At 44.4% G+C, this 22640-nt stretch overlaps 1 protein-coding gene across 3 annotated transcripts in view; it reads right to left on the bottom strand.

Annotated features, from left to right (window-relative positions):
- Positions 1-22640, bottom strand: part of EEFSEC (eukaryotic elongation factor, selenocysteine-tRNA specific) — a 234316-nt gene that overhangs the window by 121348 nt on the left and 90328 nt on the right. For 2 of the 3 annotated variants that reach the window (XM_079783858.1, XM_079783860.1), the window contains exons 2-4: positions 19062-19269; positions 5400-5496; positions 2856-3020 (exon numbers count right to left, since the gene is read on the bottom strand). In XM_079783858.1, coding sequence (XP_079639984.1) covers positions 2856-3020; positions 5400-5496; positions 19062-19269 — 470 coding nt within the window. The remainder of the gene's footprint in view (positions 1-2855; positions 3021-5399; positions 5497-19061; positions 19270-22640) is intronic. The other variant, XM_079783859.1, reaches the window with a different exon arrangement.

Below are 22640 nucleotides of genomic sequence, written 5' to 3'. Positions count from 1 at the left end.
TCATCAGCAAAGGCTGTCCAGCCTTGCCCTTGGTCTTTCACCAGAGCAAGCTTTCTCAAAGAGAATTTCCTACCTGTAGCATCCTTTGGAATCTGGACATGCCAAGGCCCTCCCAAATCAAGTGCTGGTTCCTTTTTACTAACAGTTCCTTCTTCAAAACATTCCCTTCCTCTCACATTTACTATAAGCAGCAAAAGAGAAAAAGGCTGCAACCTCCATATTTTGCTTGGAAAACTCCTCAGCCAAATATCCAAGTTCAATGCTACAGTCCTGTTTTCTTTGACTAGTAAATCAGAAAATCATACAGACAGTGATACCAAGAGGGCTGAAAAGTAGGTTGTGGGAAAATAGGTACACAAAAGCAAGAAGAGCTTTAAATTTATGTTTGCCAAGCACCTTCCACATACCCAACAGGCAAGTTCCACCTTTATAAGGACAAGAAGAGTAGGCAAAGACCTCAGAACATGTCCCCACTCAAACATCGCTGTCTACTTAACATGGCCAACTAACTCTGTCTCAGCCCTCCCCCATACCCGTAGTCCTAGCATTGCAGCTCCTGATCCTACCATCACAAACCTTTTCCTCCTTCTAGAGCACGGATGGGGAACCTTTTTTCTGCCAAGGGCCATTTGGATATTTATAACATCATTCGCTTAATATAATTCACTTAATATAAATTTATGTTGCTTTGAAAAAAGCTCCTAGATTTATTGAATTTTGAGTCCCACTTGTGGTTGCCTTGGCAGAGACAGACCAAATAATTTCTTGGGCATTATATGGCCTGCGTGCCGGATGTTCCCCACCCCTGCTCTAGAGCCTCAGGTACTCTCAATTCAAAGTCTGTCTCTCACAGAGCCATCTTCTGACACCTCCTTCCTACTCCCAGCTGCCCTCCCAGGCTGCAGAAACGTCTTCTCCCAGGGCAGAGGAATATTAGATTAAGGTGGTCCAAAGGAGTATGCCTAAGGGAGCACAAGGAATGGAAAGAAATTTAGCATTTGATTTATTCTCTGTTCCTGCTAAGAATTAACACACAGTTGCTATTATAATCTTAACTTTGTTAAATATTAAGTTTAGTTTATTTTCATAATTTTGTGCTTTATTTTTTAAGATTTATACTTTTAGTCCCTGTACAACATGGATTTAATTTAATCAAAGGCTAATGGTCTTCAGAAGAAGATCCACAACAGCCAGTGGAGGAGGGAATGATGACTCACAGTGTCAGGGAAGGCCCTAGGATTCAAAAGGGGAGCGCCTCACCCTCCAACTCTTGTTGACATGCCAGGGAGCCCTGGCCAGCCTCGGGCCTATAAAAGCTCTTCTTTAGTTGGTCCTCCCTGATCAGGAAACTTCCTTGTTATCCACCCGCCCCACCCCCCACCCCCGCCCCTCTCTGCAGGAGGAAGCAACAGTCACACCACCATAAAATGAGTAGAGTGGGGAGATTTAAACCTGAAATTTCCTTTACTGAAAAAGCCCTGGCCATTCCTCTCACCCCGAAATGCCCCTTTCCTATATCCTCTCCGGCGGCCCTAGATCAGGAATGGCCAACACAAGGCACACGTGTTCTCTTGCCCTCCCCTTGCTCAGGGCAGATACTGCAATCATGGCACTCCTTGCCCCAATATGATAATGAATTTTATGTCAACCTGGCTGTGCCAGTGTACCCAGATATTTGGTCAAGCATTATCCTGGATGTTTGCATGTTGAGATTAACATTTAAGTGGCTAGACTAAGTAAAGCAGAGGACCTTCCACAGTGAGGGTGCAACCAATCCAATCAGGTAAAGGCCTGAATAGAAAAAGACTAACATCCCTAGGAGAAGAGGAAATTCTGCCAGCCTTCAGACTCAAATTGCAACTCTTTCCTGGGTCTTCATCTTGCTGGTTCACCCTGTGGATTTTGGACTTGCCAAGCCTCACAATCTTGGGAGCCAATTCCTTAAAATACATCCCTCTTTCTGTGTACATAGATACATACACATACTTTTGGTTGTTTCTCTGGTGGACCCTAATACAGCTAGTGAGCCATATTAACACAGCCCTCAGGGAGAATTCTCAGTTAGCATGCAAAATTCATTCGCCTAGGGCTGTCAGTACATCAGCAGCTGGCATTGTCCCTAGTTGTACACACAGGGCCAAGTGCATGCCACCACTTTCCTGTACTCTGTATTTTTCTAGAACCAGAGAACTGCCCTGGACCCTGAATTCCTGGTATGGTCTTCCTAGTTCTAACTAGCCTTGTTTTCCACCTTCATCCCCCCTGAAGGGAAGGAAAGGGCAGTCAGGGAGGCTGAAAGTTTTTCCTCTAAACTAAAACCATAAGAAAAGCCCAATGAAGAAGGGAAATGTCAAGGCCACTGGACATCTTTTAAATCAGAGCCAGCCAGAAGTTCCCAGAAGGTGGGGGAGCTGGGAAGACACGGAGCTATCCAACCTTCTCACAGGTCTCCAGAGGGATGGCATGGTATCTGCCAGCGGTCACTAGGAGTATGAAACTCATCTGGATGTCTTCCAGACTGTATGACTGAGCAACACAAGATTCTAATTGTGTTTAATTTGATTTGCCCCCCCTGACACAGAAAGGAGGTTTACACCTAGCACCTCACTGGCTGACCACATGGTCCTGAGCCTAATGCACCTCTGGAGCCATCGCGGAATATCATGGATCTCCCAAAATGGGTGCTGTTATAAGAATTAGGGGAGTGGTAGTTCTAGAATCCAGGCAAGGCATGAAAGGAGATGGAGCAGAGCAGCGCCCATTGGCCAGTCCCAGGAAGCAGACCCAGCTGAGGACAAAGGGACCATTCCTCTCCTAGAGAAAGAGGGCAAAAGAAAGGACAAGGTAAGACTGACCTTGAGGGCAGGAATCTCCACACTGTCGCCGAGGCTGATGGAGCCTGAGAGGATGGTCCCTGTCATCACAGTGCCCTGGCCTTTGATGGAGAAACAGTGGTCCACAGACATGAGGAATGGTCCCGAGGGATCTCTCGTTGGGATGGAAATCTGGGACGTCAGGAGCTAGAAAAGAGATGCTTGTGCCACACTCTGTCGGGAGAGGACAGGGTAGAGGAGGGCAGGCCAGCCCAGATCAGAAACGGACAACTTCCTGACTGCACTCCAAACTTCTGCCATGCTCTCCGTGCCTTCCCTCAGTGCAAAGCAAAGGGCACTTAGAGAAGCCTCATCTACGCTCTCCCACTGGGATTACTGCAACCGTCTCCTAACAGGCCAGGCGTCCGGGTCCTCACCCACACTGCAGCAGGGGCAGCCTGCTACAGGACACCTTTGGTCACATTGCTCCCTGGCTTCACATGATTTTTATCCACCTGATGCCTGCAGAATTTAAGATTTGTCATCATCTAGCGCCTAGGTATTGCTGAGGCCTAGTCTCCCACCTCTTGCCCTTTCTCACCAGACACCAGACACTGGCAGGCCCTGAGGTTCACCACCCTGTTTAGCCTTACCCCTACTATTCTCCCAGGAGGGCAAATGGGCAACAACACCTCTGGAAAGGCTTTGCTACCCTTTTTGTATGACTGCATTTCTCCTCCTCATCACCAGTTAAGTGCTATTGTGATAATCTGTTTGTCTCCCCGCCCAGGGCTGTGAGTACTTCCAAGTGTCACCAGCAGCTGGCCTCTCACCTGAGAGAAGGACAAGTGACTGAAGGGAAACTGAAGGACTGGGGGAGAGCAGGGCTGTTCTCAGAGGCGATTGCCTGAGTTTGTTAGGACAGGAGGGGTGAAGGCCACTTCTACAAGCCCCCCCTGCAAAGGGCCAGTGCTGTCCCTCAGTTTGTGGTTCTGCTTTTCCTTCTCTGTGGACGCTTTCCACAGCTTCAACCTTAACCTGCCCACTGTCTTCACGCCATCTATGTGCTCAGAGATGGTGTCAGAGCTAATTACAATAAACAAGTAAAAACTAAGACCACATTATTCCTTTTATTTTGCTACTTCCTATCAAAAAGTATTTGGTAGTAAATGTTTCAAACTCTTAATCTTGTGATAACAATTCTTTTGAAAAAAGCCTAGAGGTTTCAAAACAGGCTTGGCCTGAGATGTATGCAGAGGCTTCTTAAAGGAATATATAAACAGTATTTTTGTGGCTTTTGCTTTAACAAACACAACTGTCCCAAGCTCCCAGACCAGTCCTCTCTGGAGCTGGTGAAAAAGTAACAAAAGCTTTACCCAGAAAATATTGGTTTTGCTATGTCAGCAAGATCAGCACCGTGTAATCACAGAAACAGTGGTAGCACACAGTCACACCTGATCTTGGCTCTGTGGACCCAGGCAGACCCCAAAGTCCACCCCACAACTGACCTGACTTTGAATCCCAGCTCCACCACATACTTGCTATGAGACCTTGGGCAAGTTACTTAACCTCTCTGAGGTAATTTGTGGATAATTTAAGCCTCCCAGGGTCACTGTGAATATTAATGAGCTTGTATGTAAAGATCTTAGTACAGTGTTTGGTATGTGATAATCATGTCTCACCATCTCAGTAAACTGATATAGCACTGTTCTGAGCACATTATACACATTAACTCGTTTAACCCTCACAGCAACTCCACAGGGAAGTGGTGCTATTATCTTCTCTACTTCATAAGTGAGGGAACTGAGGCAAGAGAGAGCAGGTCATGGGCCTAAGGTCACAGAGAGAGCAGGTGGTGGGGCCAGCACTGCAACCTTCTGAGCTGCCCCAAGTGCCCAGCAGAGGGACACTACAGTCCCTACTCTCATTGTCATTTCCATAGAAGCATCACCACCTCTCCACCTCCACCTCCACCCTGCCTGCTGGCTGCCCTGGCCACCCTGTGAATGGCTATGCTCCTTCCCTCTGTCTACTACTACCCAGCCTGGAGGAACAGCCTGAGCCTTGGGCCCTTGGCTTCAGAAGATAAAGCCTCCAGTGTTTTGGTAGAGGCCACAGGACCTAAGCTGTACTGTCCCTGCTGCTGGGCCCATCTCCTTCTCCCTGGCTCACTGGCCCCCAGCCCACTAGCCCAGGTGAGACATACTGGAGGACCTGGTACAATCTGAAGGACTGGAACAGATGGCATGGCCCCAGAGTTCCAGACTGAGAGGATCTGCTTTGTCTGCGTGGAGGTATTTGACAAGAGAAAGGGGGAAAAAAGGCTTAGAAGGGTGGAGGCCCTCAGTTCTGTTTGGGATTAACTTTCTGAGGGAGGTTGCATTAAGCTTTTTTTTTTTTTTTTGGGTGGGGGGGAGTGGAGTTTAAAGGAACCATCCCAGAATCCTCTTGGGGGATGGGAGACCGGGAAGGCGGGGGGGGGGGGGGGGGGGTGGTGGTGAGGGAGGACCTGCTTCTCTGTCTCTCTCAGGCTGAGCAGGACACAAAGGAAGCTGCCTGAGCAGAACTGGTTCAAGCTGACAGTACCTCAATGAGCTCTGAGATGCCCTGTGGAGCTTCTGTTTCGGGGGCCTCTGGTCCCCCAGGCTTGGCCGCCACAGGTATAACTGGTGCACCTCGGAACCTGGAACAGAAAAACAAGTCCCACCATAGTTCAGAGATCATCAGCATGGACACAGAACACAACTGTGAAGCACCTGGTAGACCAGACCAGCAGCACTATGGGTGTTCTCTCCTTTCCTCCTTTCAGAAGCACCTAAAAAGAGAGTGCCACCGTACCCCACCTGGCAGATGAGGAAATGGAGTCCCCAAAGGGAAATGTCTTATATTGAACACCACAATTTAAAAGTGTGCTCCTGGATTCACGATGGAGGGGAAGTACACAGTGGTTTCAACTGCCTGTGGGGCACCACTTACTCATGGGCATGTGACAGCCAATGAGCCCTTCCCCAAACCTCAGAGATGGGAGCCCTGGTGCCCACGGGCTGGTCCCAGGAAGCCATGGCACAGCTTGGCGAGCTCAAGGTCCCATACTTGCATAGACCATCTCCTGTTTTCCAGCCACTTCTGGGGGCAGGAGCTAAAGTGGCCATTGTTTGGTGGCTGCGTTTGCGGCCACGTGGGTTAAGAGACTGGCCTCAGACCACAGAGTTGCTCAACACCAAGCCCAAGGCCTCCAAGGTGGGCTTTCTTTGGCACAACGAGGGAGCCTGGGTTTGACTGCCCGGTGGCCTGATGTTATTTATTTCACACTGATTATGACAGTTAATTGGCGAGGCCTGGAGATAGGGTTGTGGGGAAGAGTCTGGTTCCTTCTCTCTAGAGCTTTTCATGTAGGGATAGTGCTTAGAGGGGAGGTACTGGAAGCAAGTAGGCCTCATGCTCTGGCCCTCCTTTCTCCAGACCCAGGTGATGCTGGGGGGCCTTCCTGGGGGACCTCCAGGAAGCCCTGCCCCCCCCACACACCCGCTGCACAGTGCAGCTTCCTGGGCAGCTGGGCGCTGAGGCCTCTCAGCCTCTGCTCTTAGGCCCCACCCACTGGGCCTGATGATGGGGACACCCGGTCACAGCAGCTGTGGCAGAGGTGACATTTACAGTGCAGGGGTAAATGCTTGTGGGTAGAGGTCACATTGCAGGATGACCCTATTCCCTCTCTTTCCTGATAATCTGGGCGGGTGGGCGGGTGGCTGGCTGGCTGGCTGGCAAGGCCGCGACAATGGCCCAACACACAAATCAATACAAAAATAAATACATGAAAGTGTGCTCCTGGGTTTTAACTTCCATTTTCAGAACCCTCCCTGAGAAGGTAGCAGTAAATCCTGGCTCCCAGGCCTGTGACTGAAAGACCCCTTAAAGAAGACTAATAAATACCTGCTAGCCTCCTGCAGAGACTCAGGAAATACTGGTGACCAAAAGTCCCTGAGGATGCACCTGGGAGTGCACCTCCACCATCCCAGCCTAATGGAGGCCAGTCCTCACAGGACCTTCCCAGAGAGACCCTTTTTCTTTAAGAAGTGATTTATCTATCTTTTCCATTGGAAAGGGAAATATATTAGTACAACCCATAATCCCATCATTGTGGTGTGTTCTTCCAGCCTTGGCTTTCACCACATTGCCAAGAGATTATATTTTTCATATTTGGTTCTAGTATGCACACACTTTCATATCTTGGTTTATTTGCCATTATATCAGAAAGAATCTTCTGTTGCATGACAATGTACTGAAACAAAACATAGAAGCATGTGGAGTTGGGTGTTTGGCCCTTTCCCAGGCTCTTGATAAACTGGCCTTGCTGATTTCCTGAACATACTACATACTGGGGCACCCTGGCTTCTGGCAGCAGAAGGATAGTTCAGTAGCCCCTGGGATACCAGAGACCTCTCCTGCCTTGGGTTTCAGAACAAGACTGATGTCTAGGTTCTAGAAGCACAAAGGACTCCAACCCAAGATCTGAAGAAGAGCCCTGAGCCCAGACCCACAGCTCAGAGTGTGCAGGCAGGAGCTGACCTGGAGCACATTCAAGTGCTTCCCCTGTTCCCAGTGCCTCACATGTCCTCCAGGCTCCTCTTGGCACATAATGGGGTGAGCCAGGCCCAGACATACTGAATGTGCATGTAGGCTAACCTTTGTCAAATCACAGAAATGACATAAACAGTATACATTTTAGGTTTGGAATAGAATTTTAAAAAGCCAATATTTGTTAATGCCTTATTTTACTCACCAGTCAAGCCAGACATAAAACCTACCCCTTGATCTGACTGATTTTCATGGAAATCCCTAGTACAGTGTCAAACACACAGTAATTACTCCACATGTTACAGCTATTATACATAGTAGTATGAAGTACCTACTATGTACCAGGATCCATATCAAATACCCACTCATAACAAATACTATGAGGCTGATCTTATCAGTTCCCATTTTACAGAAGAAAATTAACTCAGAGAGATAAAGTAAACTGTCCAAGACCGAACAGCTAGTCAGACACATAGCCAGTATGGAATGCACACCTTATAAGAATCTCCTTGGCAGCAGCCAAACCACTTGAGATTTTGCAAGTGAGGGAGGAAGGGCCAAAAGAGCCCCAGTGGGCTCTAAGCAGATGTCCTTGGCTAAAACAGAAACAAAGGAATAGAAACTGTTTAAAAAGCAAGAGGAAGCACAGAGGGAGTCTGAAAGAAAGATGCATCAAGGATATTGTCAGATGATAACATTTAGTGGAAAATAAAGAAAGAAAGCCTAGAACACAAGAACAGTGTCAAAGTAGTGATAACAACCACCTCAAATTATGTACATGTGGAAAAGACTGACAAGAATTCTAGGGAAAAACACTTTAATTTGATGTGCTGGGAAGATTGTGGGTACATTTTTATCTCCTATTTTGATTTCTGTTAACATTCATAAATGCTTATGCAAGAGTAATTTTAAATGCTTTCAAAGATAAGTCACAGAGAAAAACAATCAAAAGTTTGACTACATAAAAATTAGAAGCTTCTGCATGTCAAAAAAAGCAACTAAAGTGGAAAGACATAAAATAAGTGCTAAAGATTTACTTGTAGTAAAAATGGTAGGCAAAGGGTTAATTGATAACAATATCTGTATTAATATTAAACACTCTTGAAAATAAAAAAAAAACATTAAGGAGGGATACAAAGGTATGTACAGGAAGCAACCTATCAATGTTTTTCTCTCACATCTATGTTTCTCTCTCTAAAATCAGTTTAAAAAACCACATATCCTTGATGAGATTAAAAATAAAAAACAAATCTACATGTAATGTCAGTAAATTTTAAATGATCTCACCACAAAAAGAAATGGTAATTATGTGATATGATGGAGGTGTTATCTAACACTATAGTGGTAATCATTTCATAATATATTTATAATCAACACCTTGTCTTACATTTACATAATCTTTTATGTCAATGAACATAAATAAATATCTCAATAAAGGTGAAAAAACACTTTCCTACCCACACAGGTAGCTGAATGGATAGGAAACCAAAAACATATGCTTTCTATAAGAGACCTACCTCATAACAAAAGACACACACAGACTATAAGTAAAGAGATGGAAAAAGATATTTCATGCACATGGAAACAAAATAAAAGCTTGGGTAGCAATACTTATATGAGACAAAATAGACTTTAAAATAATGACTATAATAAAAGACAAAAAATGACATTATATGATGAAAAATGGAACAATCCAACAAAAGAATATAACGCTTGTTAACATTCATGTATCCAACACAGGAGCACCTAAATATATAAAGTAAATCTTGATGGACATAAAAGGAGAGAGCAACAGTAATGCGGTCATAATAAGGGACTTAACACCCCATTGGCATTAATTGATAGATGTTCCAGACAGAAAATCAACAAGAAAAAAGTGGCCTTAAATGACAGCTAGACCAGATGGATTTAATTGATACTTTCAGAGCATTTTACCACAAAGCAACAGAATATACATTATTTTCAAGTGCACATGGAACATTTTCCAGGACAGACCACATGTTAGGACACAAAACAAGTCTCAATAAACTTAAAAGTTTTAAATTATATCAAGCATCTTCTCCAACCACAATGGTATAAAACCAGAAATCAATTACAAGTATAGTAAAAAATACACAAACACATGGAGGCTAAATAACATGTTGCTAACAATGAATGGGTTAACAATGACATCAAGGAAGAAATCAAAAGATAACTTGAGACAAATGAAAATGCAAACAAACAAACAAAAAAACAAAATCTGAGGGGCAGTCCTAAGAGAGAAATTCGTAGCCATTCAGGCCTACCTGAAGAAACAAGAAAAATCTCCAAGAATAATACTTAACCTAACACCTAAAGGAACTAGACAAACAATAGCAAACAAAGCCCAAAGTGAGTAGAAGAAAGTAATCAAGAGCAGAGCAGAAATAAACAAATAGAGTCTGAAAAACAAAACAAAACAAAACAAAGTTGTTCTAAGAAATTGAAGAAGATACAAATAAATGAAAGCATATACCATGCTCATAGATAGAATTAATATAGTCCTGGCTGGTTTGGCTCAGTGGATAGAACATCAGCCTGTGGATTGAAGGGTCCCAGGTTCGTTTCCGGTCAAGGGCACATGCCTGGGGTGTGGGCTCTATCCCCAATAGGGGACATGCAGGAAGTGGCAAATTAATGATTTTCTCTCATCATTGATGTTTCTATCTCTCTTTGCCTCTTCCTTCCTCTCTGAAATCAATACAGATATATTTTAAAAATTAATATAATTAAAATGTCCAAACTACCCAAAGCAATCTATAAATTCAACACAATTGCTATCAGAACACCAAGGGTGGCCCAGCCAGCATGGCTCAGTGGTTGCATGTCAACCTAGCAACCAGAAAATCATGGTTCGATTCCCAATCAGGGCACATGCCCGGGTTGTGGGCTCTATTACCAGTGTGGAGCATGCGAGAGGCAGCCAATCAATGATGCTTTCATCATTGATGTTTCTATCTCTCTCTCCCTCTCCCTTCCTCTCTGGAATCAATAAATATATATATATTTGAAATAAATAAAAAAATAAACCACCAATGGTGTATTCACAGATCTAGAACAAATAATGCAAAAATTTATATGGAACCACAAAATAACCCGAATAGCTACAACAATCTTGAGGGGGGCGGGGGGAAAGTTGGAGATATTACACTAATATCAAACTATACTACAAGGTCACAGTAATCAAAATAGCATTGTACTGGCATAAAAACAGACATATAGATCAATGGAACAGAACAGGGAGCCCAGAAGTAAACCCATATCTAGTCAACTAATATTTGACAAAGGAGGCAAGAACATACAATGGAATAAAGACAGTCTATGTAATAAATAGTGCTGAGAAAATTCAACAAATACATGCCAAAAAATGAAACTATACCACATTCCTACACCATACACAAGAATAGACTCAAAATGGATTAAAGACTAAAATATAAGACTCAAAACCATAAAACTTCTAGGCAGTAAAATTTCTGACTTTTATATATCTCCTCAGGCAAGGGAAACAAATAAACAACCCCCGCCCCCCGCCCCGCAAAAGAAAAACAAATGGGACTACATCAAACTAAGAAGTTTTTGAACAGCAAAGGAAACCATCAGCAAAATGTAAAGACAACCTATTGAATGGCAGAAGATATTCACCAATGATACCTGACAAGGGTTAGTCTCCAAAATTTATAAAAAACTCAGACAACTAAATACCAAAATAATCCCAAAAAATCCAATTTTAAAAATGGGCAGAGAAAATGGTGACAGAAAGATACATGAATTGAGGTGGGGAACACACAATACAATATACAGATGATGTATTATAGAATTGTACACCTTTAACCTATATAATTTTATTAACCAACATAACCAAATAAATTCAATTTTGAAAATGAACAGAGGACCTGAATAGACACTTCTCCAAAGAGGATATAAAGATAGAAAATAGAAATATGAAAAGATGCTCAACCTCACTAATTATCAGAGAAATGCACATTAAAACCACAATGAGATAATACCTCACACCTATCTGAATGGCTATCATCAATAAATCAACAAACAACAGTGTTGGAGAGAATGTGGAGAAAAGGGAACCCTCATGCATTGTTGGTGGTAATGCAGATTGGTTCAGCCCCTACAGAAAACAGTAAGGAGGGTCCTGACACTAGGGGGGTGAGGGCATGAGTGGGGGGATGGGGCAGGCAAGGGGGCCTGCCCCCTCTCACAGTCCGGGAGCCCTCCGGGGTGGGAGGCAACCCAGCAATCAAGGGAAGACGACGGCCCCATCACACCTCTGCTGCTGCCACTGCCAGCAGCGCAAGCCTCAGCTGGCCCTGGTTACCTGTGCCTTGGGCAGGCCCTGGGTAGCCGGGCAGCCGACATCCGAGGCTTGTCTGTGCCTCAGGCCGGCCCTGGGTGGCTGGGGGTCTGAGGGGACTGGGGGACTCCGGAGGCAGGTGCGCAGAGCGACCGGGCCCACCCCTGCCGCCCTGGCGGGGCTGAGGGGACTAGGCGCCGCCATCTTTGAGGGCAGGGCAGTCAATTAGCATATCCCCTCCTTATTGGCTGTGGGTGCTGCTATCTTTGAGGGCGGGACAGTCAATTAGCATATTCCCTCCTTATTGGCTGTGGGTGCCGCCATTTGTGATGGCATGAGGGTCAATTAGCATATCCCCTCTTTATTAGATAGGATAGTCAATCCAAGCAGAAGCAATCCAAGTGTCTATCAATAGACAAATGAATAAAAAAGCTGTGGTACATATATGCAATGGAACATTACTCAGCCATAAAAAAAAAATGAAATCTTACCATTTGCAGCAGCAATGGATGGACCTAGAGGGTATGATACTAAGTGAAATAAATCAGTTAGAGAAAGACAAATACCATATGATTTCACTCATATTTTGAATCTAAAGAACAATATAAATGAACAAACAAAACAGAAACCAATTCAGATACACAGAACAGACTGATGGTTGCCAGAGGGGAGGGAGGTTGGGGGAACTAGGTGAAAAAGGTGAAGGGATTAAGAAGTACAAATTGGTAGTCACAGTCACAGGGATGTAAAGTATAGCATGAAATATAGGGAATATAGTCAACTAGAGGCCCGGTGCACAAAATTCGTGCATGGGAGAGGGGTGTCCTCAGATCGGTCTGCACCCTCTCCAATCCGGGACCCCTCGGGGATGTCTGACTGCCCTCTCGCAATCCGGGACCACTGGTTCCTAACCGATCACCTGCCTGCCTGCCTGATCTCCCCTAACTGCTCTCCCTTGCTGGCCCAATTGCCCCTATTGCTCTCCCCTGCCAGCCTGATCGCCCCTAACTGCTCTCCCCTGCTGGCCCAATCACCACTAACTGCCTCTGCCTCAGCCCCCGCCACTGTGGCTTTGTCCGGAAGGACATCCGGAAGACGTCTGGTCTAATTAGCATATTACCCTTTTATTAGTATAGATAATATTGTAATGACTAAGTATGGTGCCATGTGAGTCCTGGAAGTATCAGGGGGAACACTTTATAAAGTATACAAATGTCTAACCACTATGCTATATATCTAATAATTAATAAAAAATAATATTGAGTGCAAACTATAATTGAAAAATTAAAAAATATATAATACACTTAAGATTCCACCTCCAACACAAAAACGAAAGCATTAAAATTGCAAGAAGCAAATACAAAAAATATATGGGCATAATTCAAATACACAAAAGCAAACTGTGTAATGTACTTAAGGGAACATGTTCAATCTCACCAGTAATTAAGGAATCACATATTAAAACAAGAGGAAAGTATCATTTCTATCCTACTAAATTTGAAATATATTTTAAAATGATAAATCAAAGTTAGGTGCTGACACCTGTGTGAAAGGGGACAAACCTTTTGTGAAAGAATGTGGCAATGTACATTAAAAGGGTCTATACCCTTTGATCCAACAATCTTACACCTCGAACCTCTGATGAAGAAAAAACTGAAAATATGGACAAAATTTAATGATGGTCAAAGATGTTCACCCCAAGGTCATTTATTTATAAGAAAGAAAACCGAAGCCAGTTGAAAGGATCAACTACAGTGACTGCTACATCAAATGTTAATAAAAACATAAATCAAAACTATAAATACCTCATGATTATCAATATGTGGCTAAAAGGGGAAAACTGAATTTAGCAAAATTGCAGGATAGTAGATTAACATGTAAAAATCAGTTGTGTTTCTATACACCAACAAAAACAATCTGAAAAGGAAATTAAGAACGCAATTTCATTTATAATTGTAACTTAAAGAATTAAAGACTTAGAAATAAATCTAACCAAGGACATGAAAGACTTATATACTGAAAACTAGAGGCCTGATGCATGAAATTCATACATGGGTAGGGTCCCTAGGCCTGGCCAGTGATCAGGGTCAATCTGTGGGGTGACCTGTGGGGTGATTGGGGGGTAGGGGGGGGTTCCCTGCTGGCACCTACCTTGACTGGCCTGGCACCACCTGCTCACCGGCACCCCCTCCCTCCCGGGTCACCTCCCTCTGCGGAGCGATTGGGGGGCCCCCACTGGCACCTGCCTTGGCTGGCCTGGGGCCTGTGGGCTGCATTGAGCGTCTGCCCCCTGGTGGTCAGTGCACATCATAGCAACTGGTCATTCCACTGGTAGTTTTGCCATTCGATCGATTTGCATATTAGGCTTTTGTTATATCTACACTAATAAAAGAGAAACATGCAAATTAACATCACTCTGCTACATTAGGCCACGCCCACCAGCCAATCAGGAGTGAGTATGCAAATTAACCCAACCTAGACGGCGGCTGGCCACAGAGCTGGAGCAAGCAGGAGGCTTGGGTTGCCCTGGCAATGGAGGAAGCCAAGCTTCCCACCCACTCTGGCTGGCCCTGGCCTCCGCTCAAGGCTACAAAGTTTCAATTATAGAAGATAAATAAATCCCAACAAAAATGGCGGCGGCCACAGAGCTGGAGCAAGCAGGAGGCTTGGGTTGCCCCCGGCGATGGAGGAAGCCAAGCTTCCCGCCCGCCCGCCCTGGCCAGCCCTGGCCTCCGCTCAAGGAGGCGCTTAAAAAAAAAAGAAAGAGAAAGAAAGAAAGGAGGGGCTGGGACCTTGGATCGCTGGGGGTGATGGGACAGCAGGGGCCATTGTGGGTAAGCAGACCAGCAGGGGGGCCAGCTGGGGGTGAGCAGGCCATCAGTGGGGGTCAGTTGGAGGTGATCAGGACGGGGGGGGGCAGTTTGGAGTGAGCAGGACAGCAGGGGGGCAGTTGGGGGTGAGCAGGCCAGTGGGGAGGGAAGGTGGGGGCAAGCAGGCCAGCAGGGGGGGCAGTTGGGGGTGATCAGTCTGGTGGGGGGCATTTGGGGGCAAGCAGGCCAGCAGGCAGAGTGGTTAGGGGCAATCAGGCAGGCAGGCAGGCAGGTGAGCGGCTGGAGCCAGCAGTCCCGGATTGTGAGAGGGATGTCCGACTGCCGGTTTAGGCCCGATCCCTGTAAACTAGCAGTAGGACATCCTTCGAGGGGTCCCAGATTGGAGAGGGTGCAGGCCAGGCTGAGAAATACACCCCCCCCCCCCCGTGCATGAATTTCGTGCACCGGGCCACTAGTAGGATTATAAAACATTAATGAAAGAAATTAAAGAAGATCTAACTAAATGGAAAGGTGTCTGTGTTCATGGATTGGAAGCTTTAATGCTGTTAAGATGTTCATACTACCTAAAGTGATCTACAAATTCATTGCAATCCTGAATAAAATTCTAAAAACTGTTTTTTGTAGAAATGGAAATGCAGATCCTCAAGTTCACATGGGAATTGCAAGAGGCCTCAAATAGCTAAAATAATCTTGAAAAAGAAGCATAAAGTTGGAAGACTCAACTCAACTTCCATACTTTGAAACTTATTACAAAGCATAAACAAAGTAGTGTGGTACTGGCATAAAGACAGACACATAGACCAATGAAACAAATTAAAGAATCCAAAATAAACCCACACAGATATGGTCAAATGATTTTTGACAAGAGTAAAGGGGGAAAGGGCAGTCTTTTCAACAAATGGTGCCGGAAAACCTGTCTATCCACATGCAAAATAATGAAGTTGGGCCCCTTAACTAATACTGTATATAAAAAAATAAATAAAACTGGATCAAAGAGCTAAATAAACTTAAGAGCTAACACTATAAAATTCTTAGGAAAAAAACTGAAGAAAATCTTCATAACATTGGATTTGGCAACAATCTCATGCAATGCCAAAACAGGTAACAAAAAATAAATAAATAATTTTTCATCAAAATTAAAAAACTTTCATGCATCAAAGGATATTATCAAGAAGTGACAAGACAATCTATAGAATGGAAGAAAACATTTGCAAATCACATATCTGACAAGGGATTAATGTCCAGAATATATAAAGAACTACAACTCAACAACACAATTAAAAAATTGGCAAAGGACTTGAATAGATATTTCTCCAAAGCATATAGATGGCCAATAATAACATGAAATGATGCTCAACATTATTAGTCATTAGGGAACTGCAAGTCAAAACCACAATGAGATACCACTTCATACCTACTAGGATAACTATTTTTAAAAGAAAATAAGTGTTGGCAAGGATGTGGAGAAGCTGGAACTCTTATGCATTGCTAAAGGGAATGTAAAATGGTGCAGTTACTATGGGAAACAGTTTGGTGGTTCTGTAAAAAGTTAAACATAGAATTACCATATGACCCAGCAATTCCACTCCTGAGGATATACCCAAAGGAATTGATAGCAGGTATTCAAACAGATATTTGTACACCAGTGTTTATAGCAGCATTATCCACAATAACCAAAATGAAACAACACAAGAGTCCATCAATACATGAATGAATAAATAAAATATGGTATATGAACACAATAGAATAGTATTCAGCTATTAAAAGAAATGAAATTCTGACACATGCAACAACATAAATGGATCTTGAAAGCATCATAGTAAGTGAAATAAGCCAAATACAGAAGGCCAAGTATTGTATGGTTCCATTTACATAAGGTACCTAGAATAAGCAAATTCATATAGACAGAAAGCAGAATAAAGGCTATCAGAGGATTGGAGAGGGGCGAGAGAAGAGAAGTTATTGTTTATGTTGGGAATCATGAAAAAGTTTTCGGTATAGACAGTGTGATAAATACACAGCTTTGTGAATGTATTTGATGCCACTGAATTGTACTTTTACAAACAGTTAAAATAAGAAATATTATGTTATGTATATTTTACTAAAATTTAAAAAGTGGGGGGCAATACTATGCATAGTGAAAAGATAGGAATGAAATAAACCAAAACGTCAGCAGCGGCTATTTTGAGATAAGAAATCTTTGGGTGGTCTCCTCTTTCTTTTAATCACTTTTCTCTATTTTCCAAATTTTCTTTCAATTGTTCTTTGGATAGGAAGAAAAATATTTCAGGTTTTAACACTTCAGGATTTAATGCATACAGTCACATAGTTCTCCAGCCCAAATTTTTCCCTTCCTGATAGAAAATTTCTTTACATTTGGACCAGCATTTACAAAGGATTTACTCAACAAGGGACCATAAGAAAAGGAAATCATCACTTAAAATGATTTGAAGAAATTCACTGTTGCACAGAGGTAAGAACTAATGTTTTCTTAGGAAGGGGTTCACCTTGACCTGGCCACAGGCCCACTGAGCTCACTAACTACAACGCATCAGGGTATCAATCCTTTCCTTTATCTGAGTTTCTCTCCCAGCCCTTTGGGTGCTGAATGAGGAGAGGACAGGTTTCAAGGCCCCTCAGATGGATAATTTCCTCTGGATGAGTGATAAAGTCCACAATTTGACATTTAACCAATAAACTAAAATAGAATATAATTTAAACTTGCAAGTAAGAATTTTATTTAATTTAATTAATTGAAATAATCAATATTAATTCACCCTTAAAAGTACCCTAAGCCCATCCCAGAAGGTCTTGTTTATATAGCAAATGATACTGACATTGTGTTAGGTTTTTATGCAGAAGACCAAAGGACCTGTTCTCCCCTTTCTGACAAGTAAATAAAACGGTAGGGAATCAAATAACTCACTAAAAAAGAAGATATAATTTTTTATCTTCCTTTTTACAGTCTCATATCCACTTCCGTTGGGAATAACAAAGTCTGAATTTTTATGCAACACTTATCTAAATGTGTCGATTTTATCGGATTGATGAATTTTGCTAACAAAAGGCAGCGCTAGGAAATCTTTTATGACATATTTGGCCCATTCACAGGCCTGGAGCTTTAATTTAATCAACTTGAGAATTCTGAGGGAGAACTGCAGGTGTTGGATCTGAAAAAAAAGTCATAAATGGGAAGGCATATCAATCTTTATGATGGGGAAACAAAAACACTCTACTTGATTGCCCTCCACAGGCAGGAGAAGGAGAGGTGGAAGTAGCAGGACATTGTCTCAGGCTGCATAGCACAGAGGAAGCATTGTGTCTCCTGGTGACCACTATTTAGTATTGATCAAAAAGTGCTGGCCCAGAGAAGAAGAGAGGAATTGATAAAACAATGAGATTGCCATCACTGTGTGCTCAACAAGGATGTTTTCTCATTTTCGCGACCACATTGGAATTAGTCATTTCCTTGGCCACCTGAGCAACCAGGTGGCTTCTGTCCCATAGTCACCACACACCCCCAGCCCCACCCTGCCTAGAAGCACTGTCACCTTTCTTCCCCCATGGACCTCTCCTATCAGAATGTGCTGATTGTAGACAGAGCCAATAGCCTGACAAGATCTGCTGGATCTCCCTAGTTCACCCTCCCCTCCCTCCACTACCTTGATTCTGAGCCAAACTTCTCTCCCTGGAAAAACCACCATGACCTCTCCCCACCTCTCTCTCTGTTGCCTCCAGATCCTACTTGCCACGCCATCCTTCCACCTAGAGCCAGCCATCTCTACATGGGAGGGAAACCTCTTTCAGTCAGTCCCCTGCACAAAATTCTTTAACTCCCGACTTTCCATAAGATAAAATTATAAATTCCTTAGCACGAAATACAAGAAAGGTCCTTTTGTCATCTGACCTTTCACAGTACCCCCAGCACAACAATGTCCATCGGTCCATTCATCTGTATAACCATCCAATTTTATAAACCTCTGTAACAGAAACATCTAGTCATCCACCAGAGCTCATATCTTCTTTTCAACTCATATCTCCAGTTGCAGCTAAACAGACAGTGAGGGAATACAGTCCCTAGCTAAATGAGCAGGAAGGATGGAGTCCTCACCAACAGAATTTCACCTGCCCCTTCTAGGTCCAGGTCCTACACACTAGACCTTACTGCAAACATGAGCACAGCACTGCCTGTGCCCACTTTGACCACATGAACAAGAACACACCCTACAGTGGAGGGCCAGCAAGATGGAGGCAACCTGGGTTTCTCTAAACGTCATGCAGAGCAAAACCACACACTGCTCATGTTAGGAAAATACCTGTAAAATCAACTTCTTGCTTCTTTATGCCTCTGTAACTGTTGGGTCTCTTGCAATAGCACCTTAGCCTTTACCCTTCATGCAAGCAAGGGCCAGGTGATATCCCACTTACTAGGACCCAGTGTTGACAGCTGCCTCCCAATCTGTGTGTGCCCTGAAGCCTGCTTGTGTATGTGAACCTTCCTCTCGTTGGCAAACCTACTTGGTGTTCTCCAGGGTCTTCTGCATTTTCTTGGTCATTTTATCTATCGCTGCCTGTTTCTTTCCTTCAGCCAAGAGGTCCGTCTTGTTCAACACCACAATCAGCTTCTGGCAGGCAATCTGTCCAATCACAAGGCATTCTGCTGACTGGGTCTGCATCCCCTTGGTCACATCGATGACCAGCATCATCAGATCAATGATCTGGGCCCCTGGAAAGAGAAAAGCCAAGGTTAGAAATGGAAAAGGGAGAGGTGAGCTCAGAAAGCTGCCCAATGACCTAGGTCAGGCAAAACCGGCCAAATTAAAGTATTAAAAGTGGGCGGAGTGGGAAATGAACAATGATCACATATCTCCTAGCACCAGGCCACAGGTGACATGCTTTGACCTAGAAGATTTCACTGAATCCTCATAAATAACATGAAGGGCAGGTGTGTTACCCCATTTAGAGATCAGAAAACTGAGGCCTATAAAAGAGAGCTTGCCCAGGCCACACAGCTAGCCTGAGCAGGGCTGAGTGACTCAAAAACCCATGACTTTCTATTGCACCAATCCTATCATTTCATTCCATCCTACATAGGAAAATATAAGCAGAAAAAAGCTTAGTGTTAGACTTGACAAATGCCTAGAGATTTGCCCTTGCAAAGCGATAGGAGAGAAGGACTAAAAAAGTGAAGGAGAGCCCTAGCTGGTTTGGCTCAGTGGATAGAGCATTGGCCTGTGGAATGAAGGGTCCTGGGTTCAATTCCAGTCAGGGGCACATGCCCGGGTTGCGGGCTTGATCCCCAGTAGGGGTGTGCAGAAGGCAGCCAATCAATGATTCTCTATCATCATTGATGTTTCTAGCTCTCTCTCTCCCTCACTCTTCCTCTCTGAAATCAATCCTCTCTAATAAAATGGTAATATGCAAATTAACCATCACTCTGCTACATAAGCCACGCCCACCAGCCAAGCCACGCCCACCAGCCAATCAGGGCGAGTATGCAAATTAACCCCAATCCAAGATGGCTACAGCCACAGAGAGCAAGGTTTCCCAGGTAACAGAGCAAGCCAAGCTTTCCAATAGCCGTTGCAGGCCTAAGCCTCCACTCAAGCTACGAAGTTTCAATTATAGAAGGTAAACAAATTCAAACAAATGGTGGCAGAATGGAGCTTGAGAGAGCAGGCCAGGGTTGCCGGCGGCAACAGGGGAAGCAAAGCTTTCCGCACACCCTGGCCGGGCTCACCCGCTTAAGGCTACAAAGTTTCTTTTTTTTTTTTTTAAATATATTTTATTGATTTTTTACAGAGAGGAAGAGAGAGGGATAGAGAGTTAGAAACATCGATGAGAGAGCAACATTGATCAGCTGCCTCCTGCACACCCCCTACCGGGGATGTGCCCGCAACCAAGGTACATGCCCTTGACCGGAATCGAACCTGGGACCCTTGAGTCCGCAGGCCGACGCTCTATCCACTGAGCCAAACCGGTCTCGGCCAAAGTTTCAATTGTAGAAGGTGAATGAACTGCCACAGAAATGGCTGCCGCCCCCGGAGGGAACAGCAGGCTTGGCTCCACTCCAGGATACAAAGTTTCAATTGTAGAAGGAAAATAAATTCCAGATACCAGTGCCTCCCCTTGGGTCGCCAGGGGGCGTGGCCGGCCTGCAAACCACCACAGGCCCCTCGCTCAGGCCGCCCCACGCCCCAAGGGAACCCCACCCTGATCCGGGACACCCTTCAGGGCAAACCAGCTGGCCCCCACCCGTGCACCAGGCCTCTATCCTATCTAATAAAAGAGTTCTATGCAGATTGATCATCACTGCAACACACAATATAGCTGCCCCCATGTGATTCAAGATTCTGCCCCCATGTGGACACAAGATGGCCACCACAAGATGGCCAGCAGGAGAGGGCAGTTGGGAGGCACCCGGCCTGCAAGGGAGGGCAGTTGAGAGGGACCAGGCTTGCAAAGGAGGGCAGTTGGAGGTGATCAACCCTGCAGGAGAGGGCAGTTAGGGGTGACCAGGCTGGCAGAGGAGGGAAGTTGGGGGCAAACAGGCTGGCAGGGGGGCAGTTAAGCATCAACCAGGCTGGCAGCGGAGTGGTTAGGGGGTGATCAGGCTGGCAGGCAGAAGCGGTTAGGGGCAATCAGGAAGGCAGGCAGGTGATCAGTTGGGAGCCAGCAGTCCTGGATTGTGAGAGGGATCCCAGATTGGAGAGGGTGCAGGCTGGGCTGAGGGACAACCCCCCGCCGTGCACAAATTTCATGCACCGGGCTTCTAGTAAAAATATATTTAAAAACAACAAAAACCACAGACTTGGTGGCTTAAACAAGAGAAATTCAGAAAATCATTTTTAAAAAAAAGTGAAGGAGGAGTCTGGGTGGGGAAAGGGCATCTCCTCTATGGCTCCTGGGCTTTCTCCTCATAGTACTTGTGGTTTCCTCATGATCATCTCTTGCTTGACTGAACTGTTATCTACTCACTTCTTCGGTCCTTTCTGTGCTGGCTGGGGGCTTCCTGTTCTTTCGGGGGGCAGAATAGGAGCATTCAACTATATCAACAGAACATCATACGTGTATATACATATACTAGTATGTGCATGTATGTGTGTGCATGCATGTGTATGTGCGTGTGCGCGCATGTGTGTGTATGCATGTCAGATTGTGAGTATGGCCTAAATACACAGCCACAGTTGAGCTGAACAATAGCAGGGACAGTGATTCTATCATCTACCATGAGCAGGACAAATTATGTACAGCAGACTCATCTTTTTAAGCAATTGAGTCCAGCCCTAGCTGGTTTGGCTCAATGGATAGAGCATCGGCCTGCAGACGGAAGGGTTGAGGGTTTGATTCCAGTCAAGGGCACATACCTTGGTTGTAGGGTCAATCCCCAATCCTGGTTGGACATGTGCGAGAGGCAACCAATCAATGTGTCTCTCTCATATAGATGTTTCTCTCTCACTGTCTCTTCCCCTCCCTTCCACTCTCACTAAAAATCAATGGAAAAAAATATCGGGTGAGAATTAACAACAAAAACAATTGAGGCCTATAAAACCTCATCTGAAAGATTGTCTCATTTCTACTGAATCACCAACTCGCCCCTGGAATCCATCTCTGTTCCAGCTCCAATTCCCATGACCCATGTCAGGCCCATGTCAGCTGTTCCTTAATGGGTCACCTCAACTTGTCCCTCTGAAATCCATCCTCCAAGCAGGCTCCCAAAAAGAATTTTCTAAAGATACATAACTGATTCATACATTGTTGGAAGGGTGGGAAGAGGTTAAATTAGTACAACCTCTATGAAGAACAACTTGGAAACAGCTATCAAACGTACATAATCTTTGACACAACCAAGCTCACATACATGTAAAATGTCCTTATAGCAAGCTTATTCCAGTTGAAAACCCTGCAATATCCATCAGTAGAGGACAGGGTAAAAATAATGCTACAACCATGTGAAAGAATATTATATGGCCATTAAAAATAATGAAGAATCTCTTTCTATAGCACTACAGAATGATCTCCAGGGTAAATAAGTGAGAAAAGGAGTAGAACAATTTAACTTGTGTTAAAAGGAGATGTTGTGTGCGTGTGTGTGTG

The sequence above is a fragment of the Cnephaeus nilssonii genome (genome assembly GCF_951640355.1).
Source record: "Cnephaeus nilssonii genome assembly, chromosome: 11".
NCBI lineage: Eukaryota > Metazoa > Chordata > Mammalia > Chiroptera > Vespertilionidae > Cnephaeus > Cnephaeus nilssonii.
The sequence above is the reverse complement of the archived record's forward strand: the minus strand, read 5'-3'. Positions and strand labels throughout refer to the sequence as shown.